The sequence below is a fragment of the Carcharodon carcharias genome, chromosome 12, assembly GCF_017639515.1.
Source record: "Carcharodon carcharias isolate sCarCar2 chromosome 12, sCarCar2.pri, whole genome shotgun sequence".
Taxonomy (NCBI): domain Eukaryota; kingdom Metazoa; phylum Chordata; class Chondrichthyes; order Lamniformes; family Lamnidae; genus Carcharodon; species Carcharodon carcharias.
The window spans coordinates 103,478,388-103,501,088 of NC_054478.1; the positions used below are offsets into that span (position 1 = coordinate 103,478,388).

The 22,701-nt window shown below is 43.5% G+C and overlaps 1 protein-coding gene across 1 annotated transcript in view; it reads right to left on the reverse strand.

The window, feature by feature from the left end:
* The window catches only part of dnah7 (dynein, axonemal, heavy chain 7), a 616,407-nt gene that overhangs the window by 165,765 nt on the left and 427,941 nt on the right, over window positions 1–22,701 (reverse strand). The window contains exons 48-50 of the mRNA XM_041200170.1: window positions 21,996–22,150; window positions 18,014–18,204; window positions 9,868–10,001 (exon numbers count right to left, since the gene is read on the reverse strand). Coding sequence (XP_041056104.1) covers window positions 9,868–10,001; window positions 18,014–18,204; window positions 21,996–22,150 — 480 coding nt within the window. The remainder of the gene's footprint in view (window positions 1–9,867; window positions 10,002–18,013; window positions 18,205–21,995; window positions 22,151–22,701) is intronic.

Sequence of the window (22,701 nt, forward strand, 5' to 3'; positions counted from 1 at the left end):
GCACAGATACTTGCACCTCTATGGGAATTAGATCATCAGCTAGTGTCCCGGGGCACAGCGTTGAGGGCAGTTCAGTTGCTGGAGGAGCTGGTGGAGACAGAGTGCACCCATGTTGCCAGCAGTCAGAGGATCGCAGAGGACAAGGCATATGCTCAGTCAATGGCTGATGTGCCGCCTCTGGAGTTGTCCGTGAGGCAGCAAATGCTGGAAGTCCAGCAGGGTATGCAGGAGGATCTGGCGGAGATACACAAGGTTATGCTTGGCTTGATCACTGTGGTCGAGGAGCCCACACGGGTGCAATGAGCTCATGGCCGAGCGCTATGCTTCCTCCATGGAGACACTGGCGACTCTCGTGGAGAGGCTCCTCCAGGAGACCAGTCAGGGCTTCATTGGGATGCGCTTGGACCAGCAAGCCCTCACAATCGGCATTGATCTCAGCTGCTCAGTGCCAGTGTGGGAGATGGTCTGGCACCAAGTTCCCCAGCTCAGTGCCCACCCATCTAAGGTGAGCAGGGAGGTCTGAAGCAACCTCATGTCGGTGCGGCAGCTGCCTGTCATCTCTACGGGCTCCTCTCAGGGCATTCAGGATGAGAGCAGCAGCTCCTCAGCTCCTCTGCCAGTTACTGTTGCTTCCGATGAGGCTGCGGCGACTGGGGAGATGCCTGCTGTGGAACTGGCCGGTCCTTCCCAGGTGAGGCCAGCACAGGCTCCACGGACCAGAGGATGGCCACCAAGGTCATCGACGCCGACAGGACAGCACAGTGAGCAGGCTGTCTCAGATGTCAGTGCTAGCAAGGGGGGAGCACCAAGACGTAGCACATGAAAGCATAAAGTTGAGGCACCTTAGGCACACCACAGGTTTCTCACTGGTTCTTTTGTGTTGCCCTGCATTGAGGTCATGATTAGTTGGATCATTAAATTTAGATATGTGAGCATGGATGAGGGTGACTCTTTTCCTCTGCAGGTGGATGGTTATCCATGACATTATATGTGAGTTGTGTCACATTAAGGGCCTTGTCAATAAAACTCAATGTTTCTATCCAGGCAGGTTTTGCACTCAGGTATCAAGTGTGGAGCCTGTAGCACAGGCTTTTGTTGAAGGTCCATCTGAGGAACCTTCTAGCTGAAGGTTCGTTGGATTAAAGCCTCCCGGGTGTCCCTGACTTCCTGGATTATGTCCGGGTCAACATCTACCCCCTCAGCATTTCCCTGTGCATGCTCATCCTTGGACTCACTGCTGGACTCATCATGTGCAGCCACAACAACTGCATCTACATCTTCTTCATCCAAGCGTCACCCTTTTCCAGCGCAAGATTGTGGAGAGCACAGCATGCAACCACTATCAACAACAACACAGTCTGGGGGCTACTGGAGTGCGCACGCTGAACGGGCCAGGCATCGGAAGCGCATCTTGAGAAGACCGATGGTTCTCGCACCACGGCCCTTGTGGAGGCGTAGCTCCTATTGTACCACTGCTCAGCATCTGTTCTTGGATGGCGGAGAGGCATCATGAGCCACCTTCTGAGGGGATAGCCCTTATCACCCAGCAGCCATCCATCCAGCCAAGGTGGAGTATTGAAGAGCCCCAGCACCTGGGAGTGTCTGAGGATGTAGGTCCTGCCTGGTTACCTTGCACAGGCTTGCAAAATCTGCAGCTTGTGATCACACACTATCGGCACGTTCATGGAGTGGAAGGCCTTCCTGTTGACGATGGCACCAGGCTCACTGGTGCCTTGATGGCCACATGTGTGCAGTCTATTGCACCCTGGACGCAGGGGGAAGCCACCAATTGCCACAAAGCCTCCGGCTGGCTGTGTCTAGCTGGCCTGATCCCAGTGGTATTGAAAGACGTCAATGCATGCCTGAACAGAGCACCTGTCACCAGCTTGACACAAGTGTGGACAGCTGATTGGGAGGCACCGCAAAGATCACCCACCAACCCCTGGAAAGAGCCAGAGGCATAGCAGTTGAGAGCAGCTGGTGACCTTCAGAGCCACTGGCATGGGGTGTCTGCCCACACAGTTAGCAGAGATCTCAGGGTCTATCATCTGACAGAGAGTTGACTGTCTCCCTTGACAGTCAGAGCCTCCTTTGGCACTGCACCTCAGTCATATTGAGGTAGCTGCTTTGCTGCCTGTATACCCTGGCAGCAGGATAGCGGCGTCTTCTGTAATCCTTTCCACCTTGGACTTCCTGTTGGCCCTGCACATCTTGTGCCTGCACCTCCCTTCCCAAAGGTGGCTCCCCTGGAGGCTGGATGTGCATTCCTGGTCTCCTCCCCCTTCTGGCCCTCCCTTCCTCAGAGGTGGTGCCTCCAGTGGAGAACACAACCCCCATTCCTAGGCTAAGGAAAGGCTTCCTGAAACCTGCAGGCCCCAAAAAGGACCTTCACTGTAGAGTGCTGACCTGAAGGTTGTGAGTCTTATCCAAGCAGCTGGTATGAGTTTTGAAGTATTTCTACTCACACAGGCAAGTGTCAGTAACTTTCCAAATTAAATATCTGACTGAGCACATTCGCGACCCCATTGACCCCTCTTATCCCGCCCGTGGATAAGGTTTATACAAATGTGTCCTACCCACCTGCCCATTGTGCCCGTGCAACGACCTAAAGATCGCAAGGGCCCCAAAAAATTGCCATCAATTGGTGCCTCAAGGGCCTTAAGTAACCCATTAATTAATGGTGGGTGTGTATCGGGGATCATCACGCGCCTGCCCACCGAAATATTGCGATGGTGTGCCATGACGCTCTCCCGACATCACCGGGCGTCATTTTATGCGTCAGTGTGCGGGGCCCGTCCCCACACGCCAGCGGGAAAATTCTGCCCATGGTCATCATCCTGAGATTACACAACAATCATTAATACTGAGCTTAAGTGCCGGATGGCCATTGAGTCACTGGAAAACTGCCAAAATAGCATCAGATTTCTGAAGACCTGGGAACAAGTGGTCTTTTTTTAATTTCCAATCATTTGGAGGCTGTAAGAGACACTCATTCCCATTCTGTTATTCAAGGCATCTATTGCAGCAGTCACACTTCCTTCCCAGGTGTGACTATACTTCATTGAGAGGGGAGATCACTCAGCTGCTGATCATTCTGAAGCTACCACCCACCCTAGAATTGACTGGTACTGAACTCTCATCCATTCTGTTGCTGTAGATTCTATTGATATACTGCTCCAACTCAGCCAGTTTCTACATCACATTCTAGGGTATCATTCCCAATGCATACATATATATTTTATCCTTCACAATGCCAGAGAAACTCCCAAACCAAGTTGTGAAAAAGACGATGAAACCAGGATGCATTGGCGGAGACTGTTTATTGCTTGCCACAGAGATTACTTCTCCACTCTTAACACAATCCCCCTCTGGGGCTGGCTGATTCTTCTTTATATACGCTTTCTCTCTCTTCTCCCCCCTCACCCCCTTCTCTCTCTTCTCCTCTGAGTATAATTAACTAATCAATATCCAACATCTGTTCACCTTATACGAATTAGGAGCAGGAGTAGGCCTCTTGGCCCATCGAGCCTGCTCTGCCATTCAATAAGATCATGGCTGATCGGAATGTAATCTCAACCCCACATTCCTACCTACCCCGGTAACCTTTCACCCCCTTGTTAATCAAGAATCTATCTAGCTCTCCCTTAAAACTTACCTTGAACTACTAGGTACTTAACATCCATCAATAGAATCTATTAGATAGTAACAGATTTCCCTCATTTCTTTAAATTAAATTGATATGCAAACAAAAACTATTCATAGGAAAAGATACAAAATTATAATACATGTTTCTATATGTTATCTTTTCATGCAATCAATCTTTAAAATGCTCCATATTCTCTTTGTCTTGAAAAAACCATTTAAATAAGATTACAACATGAAAATTTCCATGTTATCCATTATAACACAAGATGTCCCTCTTTGGACAAACAGTTCTTTTTGTGAAACAATCTGACAGCTGGTGACTTGCGTCAATCCATTTTATTTTGGAAATCTCCCTCCTTTCTAGTATCTCTTTTATATTCGCGAGGTCATTCCTCAACCTCTTTTCTGTGACACTCTGTCAAATGAACATTGTCCCAAAGCAAACAGTAATCTAGATAGCATTCTATAAGCACAATTTTCCCCGTTGCCCCTTATATAGGAGTTCATTTAAAATACTTGATAAATACATAGCCATATCTGTCACTTCTACCAGTGCAAGAGTCTCTGCAACTAAGGTGCTTTTAACTATTCTCTTTATTTTTTGCGATTTCCAGGCTAATGGACATTTGTCGTTTCTTCCCACTAAAAATATAATGAATCCTACTGTACTCGAACAACCACCGGAAAGGTTAGCGTGTGAGGTGTCACTGAAAATGACACCTCTTCTGGGTCACCCATGTCAGGAAATCTGAGCAGACGCTATTTTAAACTTAATTTCTTCAATGTCTTATTTGTTTTTAGCACTTGCCCAACAGTAGCACATTTCAGCATGGTGCTCAATTCTAATATATCATAGCACGTATCTGGTCTAGTTTGTGCGCATAACCAGTTTAATTGCGCAATTAAGCTTCTTAATTGATCTGCTTCTTTCTTGGTTGTAGATTCTTCCTTTTATAAGGATCTGGCCCAATTTATTGGGATCCTATTAACGTTCCCTAGGTAAGACTGTTGATTCAGTGTTATTCCCAACTTAATCTGCCTAATGTCCAACCCTATAAACTTAAAAGCTCCAGAAGCCCAGCTTCCAATTTTGAATTCCTTTATAATTTTATCACAAATATCTCAAGTGCCATTGATCCACCCCACAGAAAATCATCGATGTTTATTAAGAACTTGCCTGCTAGTTTTCCTTCATAGTGAGTACTAAAACATTGCTGGATCAGCTTTTAGTAGGACGGAACCAACTGAAACATACCATACCCTGGATGCATTGCTTAGCCCATAACCACACCTGTTTAGCTTCCATAATTTCCCCTTTATATCTCCAGCTTCTTTTGGAGGCTTTAAGAATACCTCTTTGGAATTGTTCCCCTTGCAAAAATGCAACTTGGACATCAATGGATTTACATTCCCACGAGCATGTCGCTAAAAGTGCTAGGAAAATCCTTAAACTTACTTTTCCTGCTGGCACCCAGCTGTTCCTCAAATCCCCGAGCTACAAGTCTGGCCTTAGGTTTGTACGTGCTATCAGGAGTACTTTCTCCATACATATTCATCTATGGGACAATGCTGGCTGCCATTTGTCTGGCACCTCCATGTAAATGACAGACACTTTTTAAACTGTCAAATTCTTTTTTTTTTTGCCTCCTTTATCAATTTACTATTTAACATGTTAGTAGCCACAAGAGCTTGTCTATTGTAGGGGCTCCTACTTCCTGTGTCACTCCTCATCTGGTCTTTGGTCCTTGCCTTTGTTAAATTATGCCCCCTACTAGATCTCTGGACTACTACTACTTCTTGATCTGTCCCTTTTGTGAAGAGACTTCCTTTCACAAGTTCTTGATCTTTTCCTTGGGCTGTAATCACCATTAGGCCCAGTGTTGGAACTTACACTGTTTCCTGGCTTTCCATATTTTTACTTCCTTCTGTCAATCCATAGATGTAAAATTCTGCCCCTTGTCTTGCACATTCAGCCAGTTCTTGTACTTCTTTGGCCTTTCTTGCCCTTCCTACTATGGCGGCTTCCCTACACTCACCAGCCCCTTCTGGCATGTATGCCATCCTAGTTCCAACTTTCAGTAGTTGACCTTTGTGATAAATGGCCCTATCCTGGTCTTCACTATCACTTGGTCTGCGTTCAATTAACTCGCTATCTGCCACAATCTGCTGTTCATAAAGGTCCAGCATGTGTGCGCGAAGTGCATGGTGCATCTTCAGTTTCCATCCTCTGCTCAGGTTCATCAATGTGTAATCAGTACCAGTAAGCCATGTGGAATTTACTCTAACAGTTTGGTTACCATGTTGTAAGATAATCATTTTGTCATCAGTGCCTCTAGCTTTTCCAGGGCTTCTCCATTCTTTCTATCCTTCTCTTTTATAATACACCCTGTCCCCAAGCTTAAAATTAATTTCTGAATCAGAAATTAATTGAATGCCATCACAACCTATAATAAGTCTTCCATTGGAGAGGGACTTTAATGAAACTGTAGTGATGAACCTCAAAATATGGGATAAAAGAAAAAATATATATTTTTCTTCTACATTTTGTAGATGTAGCAACCAGACTTAGTCTGTCAATGATAATTTACTGAAAAGACAAAAAGTTAATTAATAAAATAATGGAAAGAAACAGGGCTGGGAGCACCAGCTAAATTCTTAATGGCAAATCCTCCTTCATTATCCAATGATGAATTCAGGGTTCAAAATCTCAAAGGTCTTCTGATTTTTTCCCCCGAAACATCCGCCTTAATAAATGCTCTCCTCCCTGCATGCATGGCATTCTAATGTTCTGAAAAAATTAAACTAATGGTAGTCCCCTACATAGTCAGGGGGTGGTCTATTATTGAAGCTATCTTCAGGTTTCTGCCGTAAACTAATTGATAGGGGTTGTAGTCCCCAACCATCTGAAGCATGGTTTTTGCATCTACTGCCCACGCTAAAGCAGTTGGCAATTTACAATTCAGTTGGTCAGCTAAAATTTTTCAGAGCATTTCGTCAATCACGGTGTGATTTCTCTCAGATATTCCACGGCTAAAAGTACTTAATGCTGCTGTATGCATTGCCACTATATTCAAATTTTCATACATACTCCTGAATTCATCATTGGCAAATTCTTCATTATCCATTAAGAATTTAGCTGGTGCTCCCAGCCCTGTTCCTATCCATCTTTCCATTATTTTGTTAATTACCTTTTTGTCTTTCCTGTAAATTATCATTGACAGACTAAGTCTAGTTGCTACATCTACAAAATGTAGAAGAAAAATATATTTTTTTTCTTTATCCCACATATTGAGGTCCATCACTACAGTTTCATTAAAGTTTCTCTACAATGGAAGACTTACTATAGGTCGCGATGGCATTTTCTTTTACAAATATCATGAATTTCACTAACAAATCTAGTTCATTCCTCATCCAGTACCTCTGCATCCTTTTACAGAATCTTCAACCTATGGCCAGAGGGATGTACAAATTGTCAATGTAGTTTTGTAATAATTTGCTTTATCTCCTTTAAATCCCTATCCCCAGCTGCCATTAATACCTCTTTAATATTCTGTCTAGAGATGATTGGCCTTTAAAGGCCTATAATGTCCCGACTGTGTAAGTTGCAAATCTACAGATCTCTCAAAAACAATCGCTTTATCATGCTCTATGTCCAACTTCATTTGTGCTTTTTTCAATTGAAGGCTTCCTTAGCAGTCAGGGTATTTCACACGATACCACATCAGTACTGATAGTGATTTACCCCTACTATTTTACACAGAATTACTATTCTTTTTAGTGTTTTCAATGTGTTACCATCACTGAATCTGAAACAAGTAGAACTGTCATATTCTTTGGCTTTACTTCGGTTTTCCTTATTTAAAGAATCTACGTAACACGTTAGCCAGTCCACTCCACATGCTGTGGGTGTACACCCACTATCTAGAACTGTGCAATTGAACAAATCTGCGACTAAGATACTCATTATTGGCTGAAGCTTCTGGTGACCAATACAATTCCTTTTGATTAATCAGTATCATCCTCCTGGCCTTCCATCCCTTTCACGTCATATGTTGGCTCAAAAACCCTGATTTCATTTTTGGGCAATTCGATGCACAATGATACTTAGAACTGAAGCACTTGATGACCTGGGGTTCATCCTTCTTCCATAATTGCTGAACTCCTGCCGCCTGTTATTGCTCCCAAAAGGGTCACTGTCCTCATACTTTTTGTTTGTAATTCTTTTTTCATACAGGCATTTGGGCCCAGTTTGAAAGGGCCTCGAAATACTGCTAGCATTGTATCCTCCATCTTTTGTGTCACTGCTGAAGAGACCACATGCACCATAAAAGCAGCCAGAAATAAATGCTTTCCCAGAAATTTTTTTAAGACTTTGGACATTTGATCCAAAAGCATTTCTTTCTCTTTGAATCTAATGCCAGTTAAGACGAAAAGTCTTTCTATGTTTGATAACCCAGCACAGTTCAATAATTTAAAGGCAAGTAATGATTTAGGAATTTCTATGTGGAATTGCTGCAATCTCCAATATAGTCAGTTAAGCTCCATGATGTATTCTAAGGAAGAATTGCCCTTTTTTTTCCCTAAATTGGTTCAAGTCTGATCACACCTTGTAGGCATTGAATAAGTCATCATTCTTATCAATTTTGACCATAAATGCTAAGAGAATATCCAAACTTCTTTGGTGTCCAAATGATGAGCCTCTAACTCTGAAAATACTTAGCACCTGATCCTGATGGGAAGTGAAAGTGCCAAAGCCATACCTTGGTTTTTCTTTGGTAAGAACATAATCTATGTCCATATATCCACTTGATTCTTCCATTGATCATAAAGCTCCGTTTCACAAAACAGTGGTGGAAAATCATAGCCTGCCACCTTATACCTGGTTTCAGTCATCTTTCTTCAGAGAGTCTCCAATTGCAGTCTTCTCTCAAAAAAAAACTCCAACACTAACCTTCTGCCTGGAAGTCAATCTCAGTCCCCAATCTTTACTTCCAAGCAATCATCCTCTGCTATTAATGCCAGAGAAACTCCCAAGCCAGGTGATGAAGAAGACGCAGACTAGGACACTATGGTGGAAACTGTTTATTACTTGCCAAAGAGTTTTTTTTTCTCTCTACTCTAATACAATCTGCTTGAGTGCTGGCTGACTCTTCTTTATATACACACCTGAGTATAATCTGGGTATAATCAATACCCAACACCTGTTCACCTTTTACCTTAAACTACTAGGTACTTAACATCCATCAACAGAACCTATTAGATACTAAAATACAAACATCCTTCTTTTAAACACAACACTTGAGATCTGCATCTCGAGGTCTTCAGCTGAGAGCAGATGTGGCCTGACTCTCTGGGAAGAAGAGCCTCTTTATCTTCCAATCCCAAATCCTCTGCACTAAACCTGCTCTGTGCATAATTGTGCACTTATTTCCATATCACAGACTACTTTAAGTGGGAATTTCTGGCCTGGTGCTTCGGAGTGAAAACGTGACTGGCAGAGTGTGTGAACAGGAAACTGCATAGTCAAGAAGCAGTGGGATTCGATCCATTTGGTTTCTGTGGCACATCTAGAAGGGATAAGGATAAGGAACAGATAAGGAAGTAAGATAGATAAATGAGCAGCATGTGAACACATATACATTCAGGGTATATTTTGAGAATAGGTTATACTTGTGCTGCAGGAACTGTACATAAGTGAAAGAACATGTAGCATAAGGAAGGGGATGTAAATGGTATTCTGGTACCTCTTGCAGATTGTTGGCAAGTTTTAAATGGTTTTCAAGGCATTATGGGCAAATTGCATGAAAAACATGTTTATTATAGAGCATTGTTGCATGCTAAATTCCTCCACTTATATTGATGTATTGGTGAGATCAATGAACTTCTTCCAGTTGCCATGGGGGTTAGAGGGTAGGCATTGGTGGATATGACACTGAATGACAAAGCACTTTCTTCCCTATGTCTGCACTTCTCCAATCACTGCAGTACACCAATTTTGTATGTTACCAAAAACGCCATGGTGGCACCACATGCACCCACATTCAAATTATTATGCTGTTTTACCACTTTTGATCACAGTACTTATGCAGCTTTTCCTTTAAAAGTCTTTCTCTATTGTTTAACAAAAACAGCATTTAGTTCAACATCATTGCTTTTATCACACAAAGTAAAAGAGAAAAATTGGATGTTATATGCATTGCTCTAGAAGGTTTTTTTAGATACCTTTTGTTTTCTGCACCTTGCAAAATTAAAGCCTGCTTCTCATCTTCTAAGTCTGGCCTTTCTCTGGCCACTACAATACCAAGAAGCTGGTCTTGCATCCCCTCAGTAGTAATCATGAAGTTTAGCAAGGTCACCTGTAGGTCGGGGAATAAATTCAAAAGTGAGAACGTTACTAGCAACTCTTTGTAATTATCATAGAACAATTATTTTGAATTCATTTCCTGTTATCAAATATGTAGCAATCATATCATGAAATTAACTAGGCTCTCTCAACACAATTTCCTTTTGCTCCAATAGTTAATAGTGGCCAATCAGGGGTGATGTAGAATTAGGCTAGAGTTATTATTAAGCATAACATTAAAGAAAACCCTTTAGTAATTCAACTCATTTGCCCACTAATTTAAGAATACTCAGAAGTGTTATTTTAGTGTTAACTTTACTAATGTGTTAGATATATTTCAGTAATTTGTACAAAGTGATTATGTGAAGCACCGAGTCTATACTTGTCATTTTCTTTTGCGGACGGTGGCTATAATAAAATGTATACAGTATCGCTGCAACTTAAAAAAAAAGTCAAGATCCTAATATGGAGGTATAATTACGTTATTTACATTTCCTTAAGATCAGGACTGTTTACTGCCAATGTTCTTAATGCAATTCAACTGATCTTTTGAGTACTATTTTTTTCTATTGACTGTATAATTGTAGAGTGTCGTGTTTGCTATATGATGTTAATTATGGTTAACCTACTTTTTAAGCAGCACTAGTTGATCATCCATGGTGTTTCACAGAGAGTCAAGTTCAGTGTAGTTCAAGTTCACTTCAGGTGAAGTGGAGTTAGAGGACAGGAGATAATTGGATCAGGGCATACAGATATAATTAAGTTCCCATTATGAAGTCATAAATCTTTCCCTTATTTTCATATAATATGTTGATTTATTGTTGCTATTTATAGTTAAATACAAGAGTAACAATTTCTCTGAAGTGTATGCTGAGGAGCTGGGACTTTGGTTTCATTTTTGGTCCCAAGTTGAGCATACAATCACATATCCACCCTATCACCTAGACCTCTGTAGCATCCTCTGACTTCACCCCTGCATCAACTCATCTGCCCTTGTTACTGCTAGAGTCCACTATTCCAAAGTCCTTTTGGTTTTCCAAATTACTCTTGGTTGGCCTCCCTCGTTCTACACTTCTAAACTTGAGGTCATCCAGAACACTGTCTTAACTCACTTACCAAGTATGATTCGCCCAACACCCATGTTCTCGCTGGCTGACATCAACTCCCAGTTAAGCAATATCTTAATTATAAAATTCTAATCCTTGTTTTCAAATTCTCCTTGGCCTCACCCCTTTCTATCTCTTTAATCTCCTCCAACTCCATAACCTCCTGAGATGTCTGCATTCATCAAATTCTGGCCTCTTCAGCAACCTTGATTTAATTGCTCCACGATTAGTGGCCATGACTTCAGCTTCCTGGATTCTAAGCTTTGTAAATCCTGCCATAAACCTCTCTGTCTTGCTATCTTACTTTCCTCCTTTCTGATGCTCCTTAAAACCTACCTCTTCGACCAAGGTTTTGGTCATCTGACCTAATATCTCCTTATGTGTCACATGTCATATTTTGTTTTATAATGATTCTGTGAGCTGCCTTGGGACCCTTTATTACATTAAAGGTGCTATGGAAATACAAGCGTTGTCATTATGAGTCATAAAACTGAGGTGCTACAGCATCACAAAAGATGGAGAGCTGTAACTGACATAATTAGAATCAGAAATGAGAAATGCTCGTAGGAAGTGCATACTGACAAGAGATTTATATTTATAGTTACAATTGTGAGGTTTATATGTTTTAAGGTTATACCTTTTGGTTTATAAGTTTACTTTGGCCAGAATTTTGCCCTTGGTGTGTGGGCTCGGTGGGGGTGGTTGGGAAGCCAACTGCCGCCTGCGATCAGACCAGGAAGGTATTTCACACTGGTGGGCCATTTAAGGCCCACCCAGGGTGAAACATGAGAGATAGCGCTTGTGCAACCTCTGCACTGCCTCAGGGAGATAAAGATTTATGAAAAAAAGTTTAAAAAATAAAAATGTAATGAAACATGTCCCCTCATGTGACTTTGTCACATGACCAAGGACATGTTATTAATGAAAAATTAAAGTTTTTATTTTATTTTTATTTGCTTTTGGAACACTCATCTCGCCCATGGATGAGGCTTCCAAAAAAGTGCAAAAGCTGGTTGGCCTTTTTCGTCTGCCCGCCAACCATAAGGTTGGATGGGCAGCAAAAAATTGATTTTAACTAACTTTTTAATGGCCTTAATAGGCCTTTTAATTGTCAACAGGTGCATGCCAGAATATCGTGAGAGTGCGCGATGATGTTGGGATGCTCACCCGACATCATTGTGCGTCATTTTACGTTCAGTTGGGTCGGGCGCGTGCCCACCAGCCAAGCGAAAAATTTTGCCCCATAGTTTGGAACTGTGGGCAGAATTTTCACATCGGCGTGCATGAGCAGGGCCTGCACATCCATGCGTAAAATGATGCGCAATGACGTCAGGCGAGCATCCCGACATCACTGCGCGCCACCATGATATTTTGTTGGCCGGGCACGCGATGATGTCTGCTGCGCACCCGCCATTAATTAACAGGCCATTTAAGGACCTTGACTCACTAATCGACGCTGATTTGTCAGCACCCATGCAATCTTCAGGTTGGCGCACGGGCGCAATGAAAAAATGGGTAGGACACATTTGTATAAACCTCATCCACAGGTGGGATAAGAGAACTCACTGGGGTCGCAAGTGCACTCTCTCAAGTATTGATTTTTCAAAGTTTTTGAAACTTGCCTGTGTGATCTGCAATACTTCAAAATGCATACCAGCTGCTTTGTCTGGACTCTTAACCCTCAAGTCAGCACTCTGCAGTAAGGAATCTGTTTTGGGCCTGCAGGTTTCTAGAAGCCTTCCCATAGCCTGGGAATGGGAGCCAAACTGTCCACTGGAGGCACCTCCTCTGAGGAGGAAGGGAGGGCTGGAAGGGGGAGGAGGCCAAGATTGCACATTCAGCCTCTAGGGGAGCCAACTTTGGAAGGACAAGTGAAGTCACAAGGGGCACAGGGTCATGAGGTAGACCAAAGTGGAAGGGGCCACAGAAGTCACGACTAACCTGCTGCCAGGGTATACAGGCACCAAAGCAGCTACCTCAATATGTCTGAGGTGCAGTGCCGAAGGAGGTTCCGTCTCTCATGGAGACAGTCAATTATATCTGTCAGATGATTGGGCCTGAGATCTCCGCAAACTGTGTGGATGGACACACCTTGCCAGTGGCTCTAAAGGTCACAGCTGCCCTTAACTTCTATGCCTCGGGCTCCTTCCAGGGGTCGGTGGATGATCTTTGAGGTGTCTCCCAATCAGCTGTCCACACTTGTGTCAAGCAGGTTACAGACACATTGTTCAGGTGTGCATTGACCTTCATCCACTTCCATTGGGACCAGGCAAGCCAGACACAGCAAGCCAGAGGCTTCTTGGCCATTGCTAGCTTCCCCCTCGTCCAGGGTGCAATAGACTGCACACATGTGGCTATCAAGGCGCCAGCAGGTGAGCGTGGTTCGTCAACAGGAAGGGCTTCCATTCCATGAACGTGTAGAGAGTATGTGATCACGAAATGCTGATTTTGCAAGCCCATGCAAGGTACCCAGGAGCTCCCACGACGCCTACATCCTCAGACATTCCCAGGTGCCGGGTCTCTGCAGTTCTGGATGGTTGCTGGGTCACAAGAGCTATCCCCTCAGAAGGTAGCTCATGACGCTTCTTCAGCATCCAAGAACAGAAACTGAGCAGCGGTACAATAGGAGCCACGCCTCCAGAAGGGCTGTGGTGGACAGAATCATCAATCTTCTCAAGATGCCCTTCCGATGCCTGGACTGCTTGGGGGGGGCGCATCCCAATAGCCCCCAGATTGTGTGTTGGTGATGGTCATTGCATGCTGCGCTTTCCACAATCTTGCGCTGTAAAGGGGGGATGCAGTGGATGATGAAAACATCAACGCAGTGCCTGAGGCTGCACACGATGAGTCCAACAGTGAGTCCGAGGATGAGCACGTACAGGGAAATGCTGAGGGGGTAGATGCTGACCCGGGCATACTACAGGAAGTCAGGGACACCTGGGAGGCTTTAATCCAATGAACTTTTAGCTAGCACACCACAGATGGACCTCCAGGACAAGCCTGGGCTGTAGGCTCCATACTCAATACCTAAGAGCCAAATCTTCCAGGTTAAGAACAGGAACTAAGGCCTTGTTAATAAAGATGAATGTCCCACAAAGCACTCCTAACATTTTGGAACCCATACACATGCAGAAGAAAAGAGGCACCCTCAGCCATGGTCACATGTCTGAATTTAATATCATAGACAAAGAAACATAATGAAACAAAATGACAAGGGCGTTCTAATTCAAAGCATATCATAAAGACCTCATCTTGGGCCAACACAAAAGCACCAGTGATAAACCCGTAATGTGCCTAAGGTGCCTTATGTTTACATTTCCGGGTGCTACATCTTGGTGCTGCCCCATCGCTGGGAGCAGCATCTGAGACAGCCTGCTGACTCCACTGTCCTGTTGGCCTCAATGAACTTGGCAGTCGTCCTTTGGCCCGTGGAGCCTGTGCTGGCCCCGCCTGAGAGGGGCCTGCCAGTTCCACAGCTGGCATCTCCCCAGTCGTCGCAGCCTCACTGGATGCCTCATCACTGGGAGAGGGCGGGGGAGCTGCTGCCCTCATCCGGAGTGCCCTAAGAGGTGCCCGCAGAGATGACAGGCAGCAGCTGCGCTGATGTGACAACGCTTCAGGGCTTCCTGCTCACTCTGGATGGATGGGCACCGAGCTGGGAAACATGGTGCCCACACCATCTTCCACACTGGCACTGAGCAGCTGAGGTCAATGCCGATGTGAGGCCCTAATGAGTCTCCTGGAGGAGCTTTACATGAGAGTCACCACTGTCTCCATGGAGGACACATGGTGGTCAGTCATGTGGCTCATTGCTTTGGCGATCATCTGTGTAGACTCCTCCACCATGGAGACCAAGCCAAGCATAGCCACATGTATCTCCGCCAGATGCTCCCGCACACCCAGCCACATTTCCTGCTCCTGTTGCATTGCGGATGACTCCCGAGGCACATCACCAGGCACCGACTGAACATGTGCCTGGTCCCCTGCAGTCCTTCAACATGGCTGGCACCATGGACACTCTCTGTCTCTGCCATCTCCTCCAGCGACTGTGAAGTGCCCTCACCACTGTGCCCCGGGACACTAGCCGATGTTCTAACTCCCACCAAGGCGCTAGTATCTGTGCTAGTGCCTGCCTGGCAAAGATGGTGTGATGCTGGTGAGACTTCAGGGCCCTCAGGTGTGAGAGGGGACCTCTGCTGCTCCTCCTCAAGGCCTTACTCCACTGATGCTGAAGGGAAGAACAAGGACATTGGATCTGTTAACGTGAAGGCAATGACAAAATGCATCCCTGTCCCCCTGGATCATTATGCACTCATCCTTCCATAAGCAATGGTCAAGCCATGTTGCTAAAATAAATCACTTAGCATTCAGCACTGCTTTGGCTGTTTGGAGAACAATGGTGCCCTCACTGCTGGGCAAACACACCTGACTGTGGCACCCCAGCCTCACCCACACCAGCGGACCTGGGCGCATGGCACCTCTCCAAAAGTAGGGCCTCCTGCTCAAACTGGCTGAGAATGGCTACCTGCACCTGGCCGCCACCAGTCCTCACACACTCTGCAGCATTATGAGCATTCTTCTCCTGAAAATGAGAGAAGAGCATTGATTTGTGCAAATTGTACATGGACTCTCTTCGCACACGGCCCAACCCAACCAGAGTGGGGCATAGCAGGGTTCCAGAGCCTCCTCACCCCGCTACTGCAGAACACTCACTCAAAGGTGCTAAGCCTGTTCCCCACCCCCCATCCCCCCTTGGCCACATGCTGCCTACATCACATTAAGCACCACAAGGTATATCCTTCCATAGCAAAGAGGCACAAGCACATGGAGCGCAGAGGGGCAGCAGATGGCTCATTGCCATACCACCTTGAAGCTCCCCTCCCAGTATGTCATCACCCTAACTTGGACATGTTCTGCAGTTTAAGCACAGCGCCTAGGAGCAGCTCCTCCAGGTTGCCCCCAAAACAGTTATGTGGGCCTCAGTGTAAAATATGCTGCGGGGCTCAAAACACATCACTTCATCACCCTCTCAGGCTGACCTCGGCATGGACAATATCTGCTGGCCCACTGGCCCACCCAGCAAAGCTCAATGATTCAATGCAGTCATTAAACTCAGACTTGAGGTGGGGGGGGTTGCAGCAGGAGGAAAGCCTACCTACTGGGTTAAGTGACCAATGCCCACATTGTCCTCACCCTGCCCAAGCGCAACAAGTCATTGAAGCACTTGTGATACTGTATCCTGGTTCATCGCACCATTGGGAGCTCACCACCTCCCAGGTACGTTTCATCATGTGGGGGGGGGGCCTCCTTCTCCTGTCCTAGGGAACCAGCACCTCCCATCGTGCTGCCACCTCCTCGAGGAGGGAAGCAAGACAGTCATCAGAAAAACGAGGGGCACACTGGCTCTACCCTCTGGACTGGCCTGCCCCGATGGCCTAACCACCATTGCCCCTCTGCAGAGCCCTTCTCCCAGCCATTACGAGCAGCCTTTCCAAGACTGCCAGGCCTTCTTTAATACAGGCCGCCGGGTCACCATTGGACCCCGCAGGCTGAGCGCGCCCGCCCCTGACCACCCACTCACGCTATGCACGGGAGTCGTGAAGTACACTGAGTGGGCCTTAATTGGCCCGCCCATGTAAAATGGCAGCGTGGATCGCCTCCGTGTCCACACCCGGTCTGACCCCCGCCATCCAGAAAATTCTGCCCTGTAACTTTAAATGTAAGGTAGATAAAAGGGGTCATGTGACAGGTGCTGAGTCTGCCTGACAGTATGCCTAAGCACTATGGGTGTACCTACACCTGATGGATTGTAGCAGTTCAAGAAGGCAGCTCACTACCACCTTCTCAAGAGCAATTAGGGATGGACAGCAATGCCCAAATCCCATCAATGAATCAAAAATGTTGGTTAATTGTTAGAGATCTGAGGAAGACTCAGATTGTCTTATGAGAGGGAGGTGCAAGACACATGGAACAATGACAGCAGTTTCTAAGTCCAAAATGAATAGACCCCAAGTCGCCCAAAGACTTAGAAAAGTTTTGTGGATATTAAGTTGTAAACAGTTGTTGTGCTGTAAATTATTCCTTTACTTCTAAGATGATACTTGGGATCAAGGATAACTAATTAGCATTTCTACTTTTGTACGAAGCTAATGTTTTTCCTGTTGCCATGGGGAAGAAGGTAGAAGAAGCCATCTTGAGATCAGGTTGCAGGCTTCCCTTTAAACCCAGGAATATCGTAGACAAACCGTAATCGTGGTTTTGTCGTGTTTGGTCTGTAGCTAACTAAGAAGCAGCCAGGCATGCACCTTAAGCAGAGAATTTGCTGACTCTGTCATTCACTGCATTGAACGTGAATGTGAGCTCACACTCAGATTGAAGACTGAGTTCATGAGGAGTTACAAGAGGCTGGAAGACTTGCCTAGCTTCAAGCTAGAGAAAGAAGTCTACAGCATAACCCTCAAAGTGGGAGGTGGTTCTGTGATTAGAGGTTACCAGCTGGCAAATTAAAAAGGAAGCAAGCCATTGGAAGTTGGGAACACCTGTGAACTGTTTCTGATAAGAACTGTTTATTTCTATAGTTTAAAGTACAAGTTGTCTACAAAAGAAAATAGTGTTTAGTCAATAGTGTTGTCTGTTATTTGATAAAGTGAAAGTTATAAAATGTGAAATGTGATGTGTTTTTCTTTCAGCTGTTAGCTGAAGTTTGAATTTCTCTGTAAAAGTTATTGGTCTCTACAGAGATCATAACATTATTTATTATACACATATATTGAAATGCTTAGCTGTTCATGTTGTAATTGTTGTGTGACATTCAGTACAACAGTTAAATTGTGACAGTGTCAAAATGGCCTGGAAATTTAACAATGACCTGGAATTAAACAGTACTCCAAAGCTAAAAATTTTTTGTCACATTTCAAACCTTAACAGATGTTTCTGGCAGGTAATGAGGATTTCTCAACTTTGTTGTGATGTAAAAGCGGAAATCTGGGGCATATTCAATTGTGGAATCCCCCAGTCGAATGCACAAGCTTCCACCCTGCTTGAATGTTTGTTTCAGCAGCAAAGGTTCTAGGATGGGATCTAGCTCCTCACCAATATTTTCCAGCAAAACTGAAAAATTAAATCATTAACATTGTCCTTAAGAAGATCCACATTTAGTTTTACAGTGAACTCTTAACAGATAATTCTTTGTAAAATAATTGCTCTTTGATATGTAACAACAGCCCATTTCACCTATTGTATCCATGTTTACCCCATGCGTACTGAAGGACTATTTCAAAATACCATTTCTTTTAGATAACATCATAAAATCAAATTGTTGTATATTCCCCGTTAGAAATATTATAAATTAAAATTGGAGAGACCATCAGAAGGAAAAAAGTGCATTAAACCATACTGCAATCAAGAATGATGTCTTTTCAGCATTGAACTCTAAACACAGCCAAAATAAACACAAAGACAGAGAATGAAACCCCTGCATTACATAGAAACAGTTACAAATAATTAGCAACATGAGACTACAAACTCCAATCTCCCTGTTAGAGTAATGCCGTGACAGATTAATCTTCCCTTTGTTGTACTAGATTCTCAGTGTGACATACTCTAACTTTACCGCAAATGTCAGAATTTTGTTTTATTGATAGCAACACAGGCCCTCAAATTCCTTGGGACATGATCTCAGTGATAAGAAGAGCAACGTGCCTCACTTCACTTGGTGTACCATTCTCTAATGATATGCTGGGTCTCAACTGAGCCGGAATGGCAGGAACATGAAGCATGTGGATTCCTTGCCCTTGGCTCCCTTGCCATCTTTTGTTTTGTAAAGGGTGGAAATAGGTTCTACACTTTATAAGCTAAGAAACACCCACATATTTGCCATTTTTTGAAGAATTCCACTAGTCTCACAGAGGATCTTCAAGCCTGGAGTAATATATTTCAAAAGTAGGCAAAGATCATTGGTGCATCTGGTCTTTCAATACAATTTTCTCAAATCTAAAATTCAGGAAGGATTAGACATTTAGACAGGAGGTTAACTATTTCCTTTTTGAAACCTCGTAAAAGTTTCCTGTACAACAGTTGCACTTCCACTTTATTCCACAGGCTTATTAGCCTTTTACTAAACATGTTTTGTCTAACTGCATATTTACTTCAAATTTTCTTATCTGGAACCAATACTTTCCAGTTCTGCATTGATCTTCTTCATGACTTCAAAACATTTATAAGCTCTCCCTCCTATACTTTTCAAGAAAGTAACATCCCAAGGTATGCACTTCTCAGTCATCTCCAACAGTATGGGCGGGATTTTCCAACCCCTCCTACTTCCAGGGTCGTCCGGTCCCGCCAAAAGTTGGTGATTTTTGGCTGGGCTGCCGAATCTCCCATAGCGGGTCCTGCCACAATGGGGCTGGAAAATCCCGTCCAATGACATAGATTTTCCAAGTTAAGGGAACGAACTTAACCACAACTCTAGATCAGGTCTCACTAAAGCTACACAACATTTTAAGGTCACTTTTTGACGCATAATTTGCTCGATAGCCATACATTTTGTTTATATAATTACCTAAAAATATTGGGCTACTAGTGTTAGTAAACTGTCCGCTAGCATTCAGAGACCTCTCCTGCTCTGATACGTCCAATATATTCTACAGCGTACTTATTTCACATTACCTTTTTTTAAACAAAATGTCATCACTTTTCATTTACCTGCGCTAAACGTAAAAATATCACTTTTCTATCTCCACCCAACTTCAGCAAATCCTTCTATATTTGTATACATATATTTGTGCTCATTATTTGCTGCTGTTCCTAATTTATAAAATCTGAATGTTTAAATACCTCTGATCTAACTCCAGCTACTACTTCACCCCACCATCAATTCTGGGAGACACAAAAACAACTGGCTTCCATTGGGCTCCTAAATATTTACTTTAATTATTCATTTTTTATCCAGATTAGTACATTATTATCTATCGCATGAGGCTCAGTCTTATACAGTAATCTTTTATACTCAAACAATGGTGAATATGAATTTAGGTTTTAGTGTTGCTCACTTATGTTATTCATTTATGGTCATCATTAATAGGTTGTATATACAGTGAATTATAAATACATCTTTGCAATTGTTCATTGCACACTTTACATTTAGACTGGGCGGATACTAACATTGTTAAACTTTTCACCTTAAATTTTGATGCTAAAATTCTACCGTGGTCTTACAGAAATTTAACTTCCGCAGGTATACATTTTGTACATTCATTAAGTTTACGTTCAGGGTCTGCCAGTACTAGGTTATCAAATCTGTATCATTTGAAAATTTTAGAAATAACACTACCTGTTAAAAACTATCAAACAAGAACTACACATTTTACTTAGGTAACAAACAGAAACATGGAGGAAAATTTTCTCCCTGTCGGGGGGGTGGGGGAGGGGAGAGTTGGGCAGGAGAGGGCACGGGTGGGTGCGCAGCTGATCGCCACCCGTGATCGGCTGTGCCCTGCCATTTTACACGGGCAGGCCAATTAAGGCCCGCCCAGCATGACGCGCACCCGGAAGCGCTGAGCGCTCCTTGTGCAGGCGGGGGGAGTAGGCTGAGTTGGGGCATGCGCTCTTTCGCACATGCACGCAAAAGAGTGCAGAAATCTCCCTGAGGCACGGAGCTGCCTCAGGGAGATTAGTTTGATTTTTTAAAATTTTAATTTAAAGAAAAAAAAATTTTTTTAAGACATATCCCCTCATGTGACAGTGTCACATGAGCTGGGACATGTCAATGAATGTTATTAAAACTTTTATTAAACTTTAAAAGCCTTCATGAAACCTCATCCTGCCCATGGATGAGATTTCATGATAAATGCGAAGGTTGCATGGGCAGCTCAGTTAATGATCTTAATTGGAATTTAAATGGCCTTAATCGGCCTTTGACAGTTCAGCGGGCGCGCAGCCGACTTTAATGCATGCCTACCGAACCGAGGATCTGAATGACGCACGGTGACGTCGGGACACACGCCCGACGTCACCACGCATCATTTTACGCGTCGGCAAGGGGGGACCTCACACGCCGACCCGAAGATTCCGGCCATGTATTTCTGGTTTGGCATTTGTACAATTGAAGGATTTGTACCAGCCCAAGAAAAATAAGCAGATTTTCCTTTCCAGCATGCCAGGCAAAGAGCCTAATGGACAGATTCACTCATCGCAAATTCAGGTACCCGCTACACCCCATGAAAGTTCGTTCACCAAGGTGAGGAAGAATATTACTAATAGCATGGGAAGCTATTGGCTATGCTACACAACAGGGCGGTTCTGAACAAGGGCAGTTTGATGCTCTTTATTGTAAATTGGAGCTACACAATACAGCAACTATCCATAATGTTAAAATCAGTATGCCTGGAATAATCAGTCAGTTTAAATTATCAATTGGATCTTTTCCTTGATGGATAGTGCAAACTGGAAATTTTGTCACATACTGCCCATGCTTTTCTGGCCATGTTTCTGCTAGATGATAACATTACCCTAAGTGGTGCCCAAGTTCTAAAACATGAAACAGTATTTCATTCAAAATGCTGATTCTTCTTGATTTTTATCTATTCTTTGTACAAATTGCAAAGGAGAATTGTGAATCATTTAGTATTATCAGTATGAACTATTGAATACCATACTATTATAGTGATTTTAAAAAGTAACAAATTAAATTTATTTTTGTCTTTCAAAATGCCTCACCACAGTACTTATATTGCCAACATATGCCGTTATTTTGAATACACTATTGTATATAAGTGCTGAAAGAATGCCAGTCCAGTTACTTTTCTATGTCAATTCAATTGTATGGTTTAGAGGTTAGTTTCCTTTATGGTAAATTGCACCTCCTTTAGGCAGTGTTTACAAACTGCATATCTGTAACTTACCAGGAGTGCCGAACTGAATGCAGTTTTCCAAAGTTCTTGCAAAGTCAGAGTCACTGAGCTTAATTACATGAAGACTGTTGGCTTTTTCCATGTTTTTTACCCATTTATTTGCCTGGCTTTGAGGATCTATCATTAGCGGCCATCTTCGAGCATTCCTACAAGAAGCCAAAAGATTTATGCAATATTAAAGTGTGATTTGCTATGATTTTCTATTACAAATGAATGTAATTGGAAGTAATATGAATAGAACTAACAGAAAACAGCATAATAGTATCAAAATAGGTTGATTTTATGACTATTTAACATACTTTAAAAAAAGTAGGCCTGAATCTAATCTTCATGATGTTTTGTGAGGACAATTATGCCTTAAGAGACATATTTAGCAAGTTAATGTTGAAAACAGAGCAATATAACAAAATGGAAAGATTAATATAAATGCCAGGATTTAAAAGCTAAAGGCAGACTGCACAATCACATTTAGGCATGGTGATCATTATTTGAAAGAGGATATAGTTCACGTAGACAGGTAAATTAAATGTTACTTTCTTAAACCCCTTTCCCTTGCCCCTTCCATTCACATATCCAATAAGTTTGAAAGGTCCATGGACTTACTTGTCTTAAGATTGAGACCATTTGATTAGTTGCCTCTACTACTCCCTTCCCTTCCCCAAGCCACCAAGCCAAAAAAGCCCCTAGGCTTTACTCT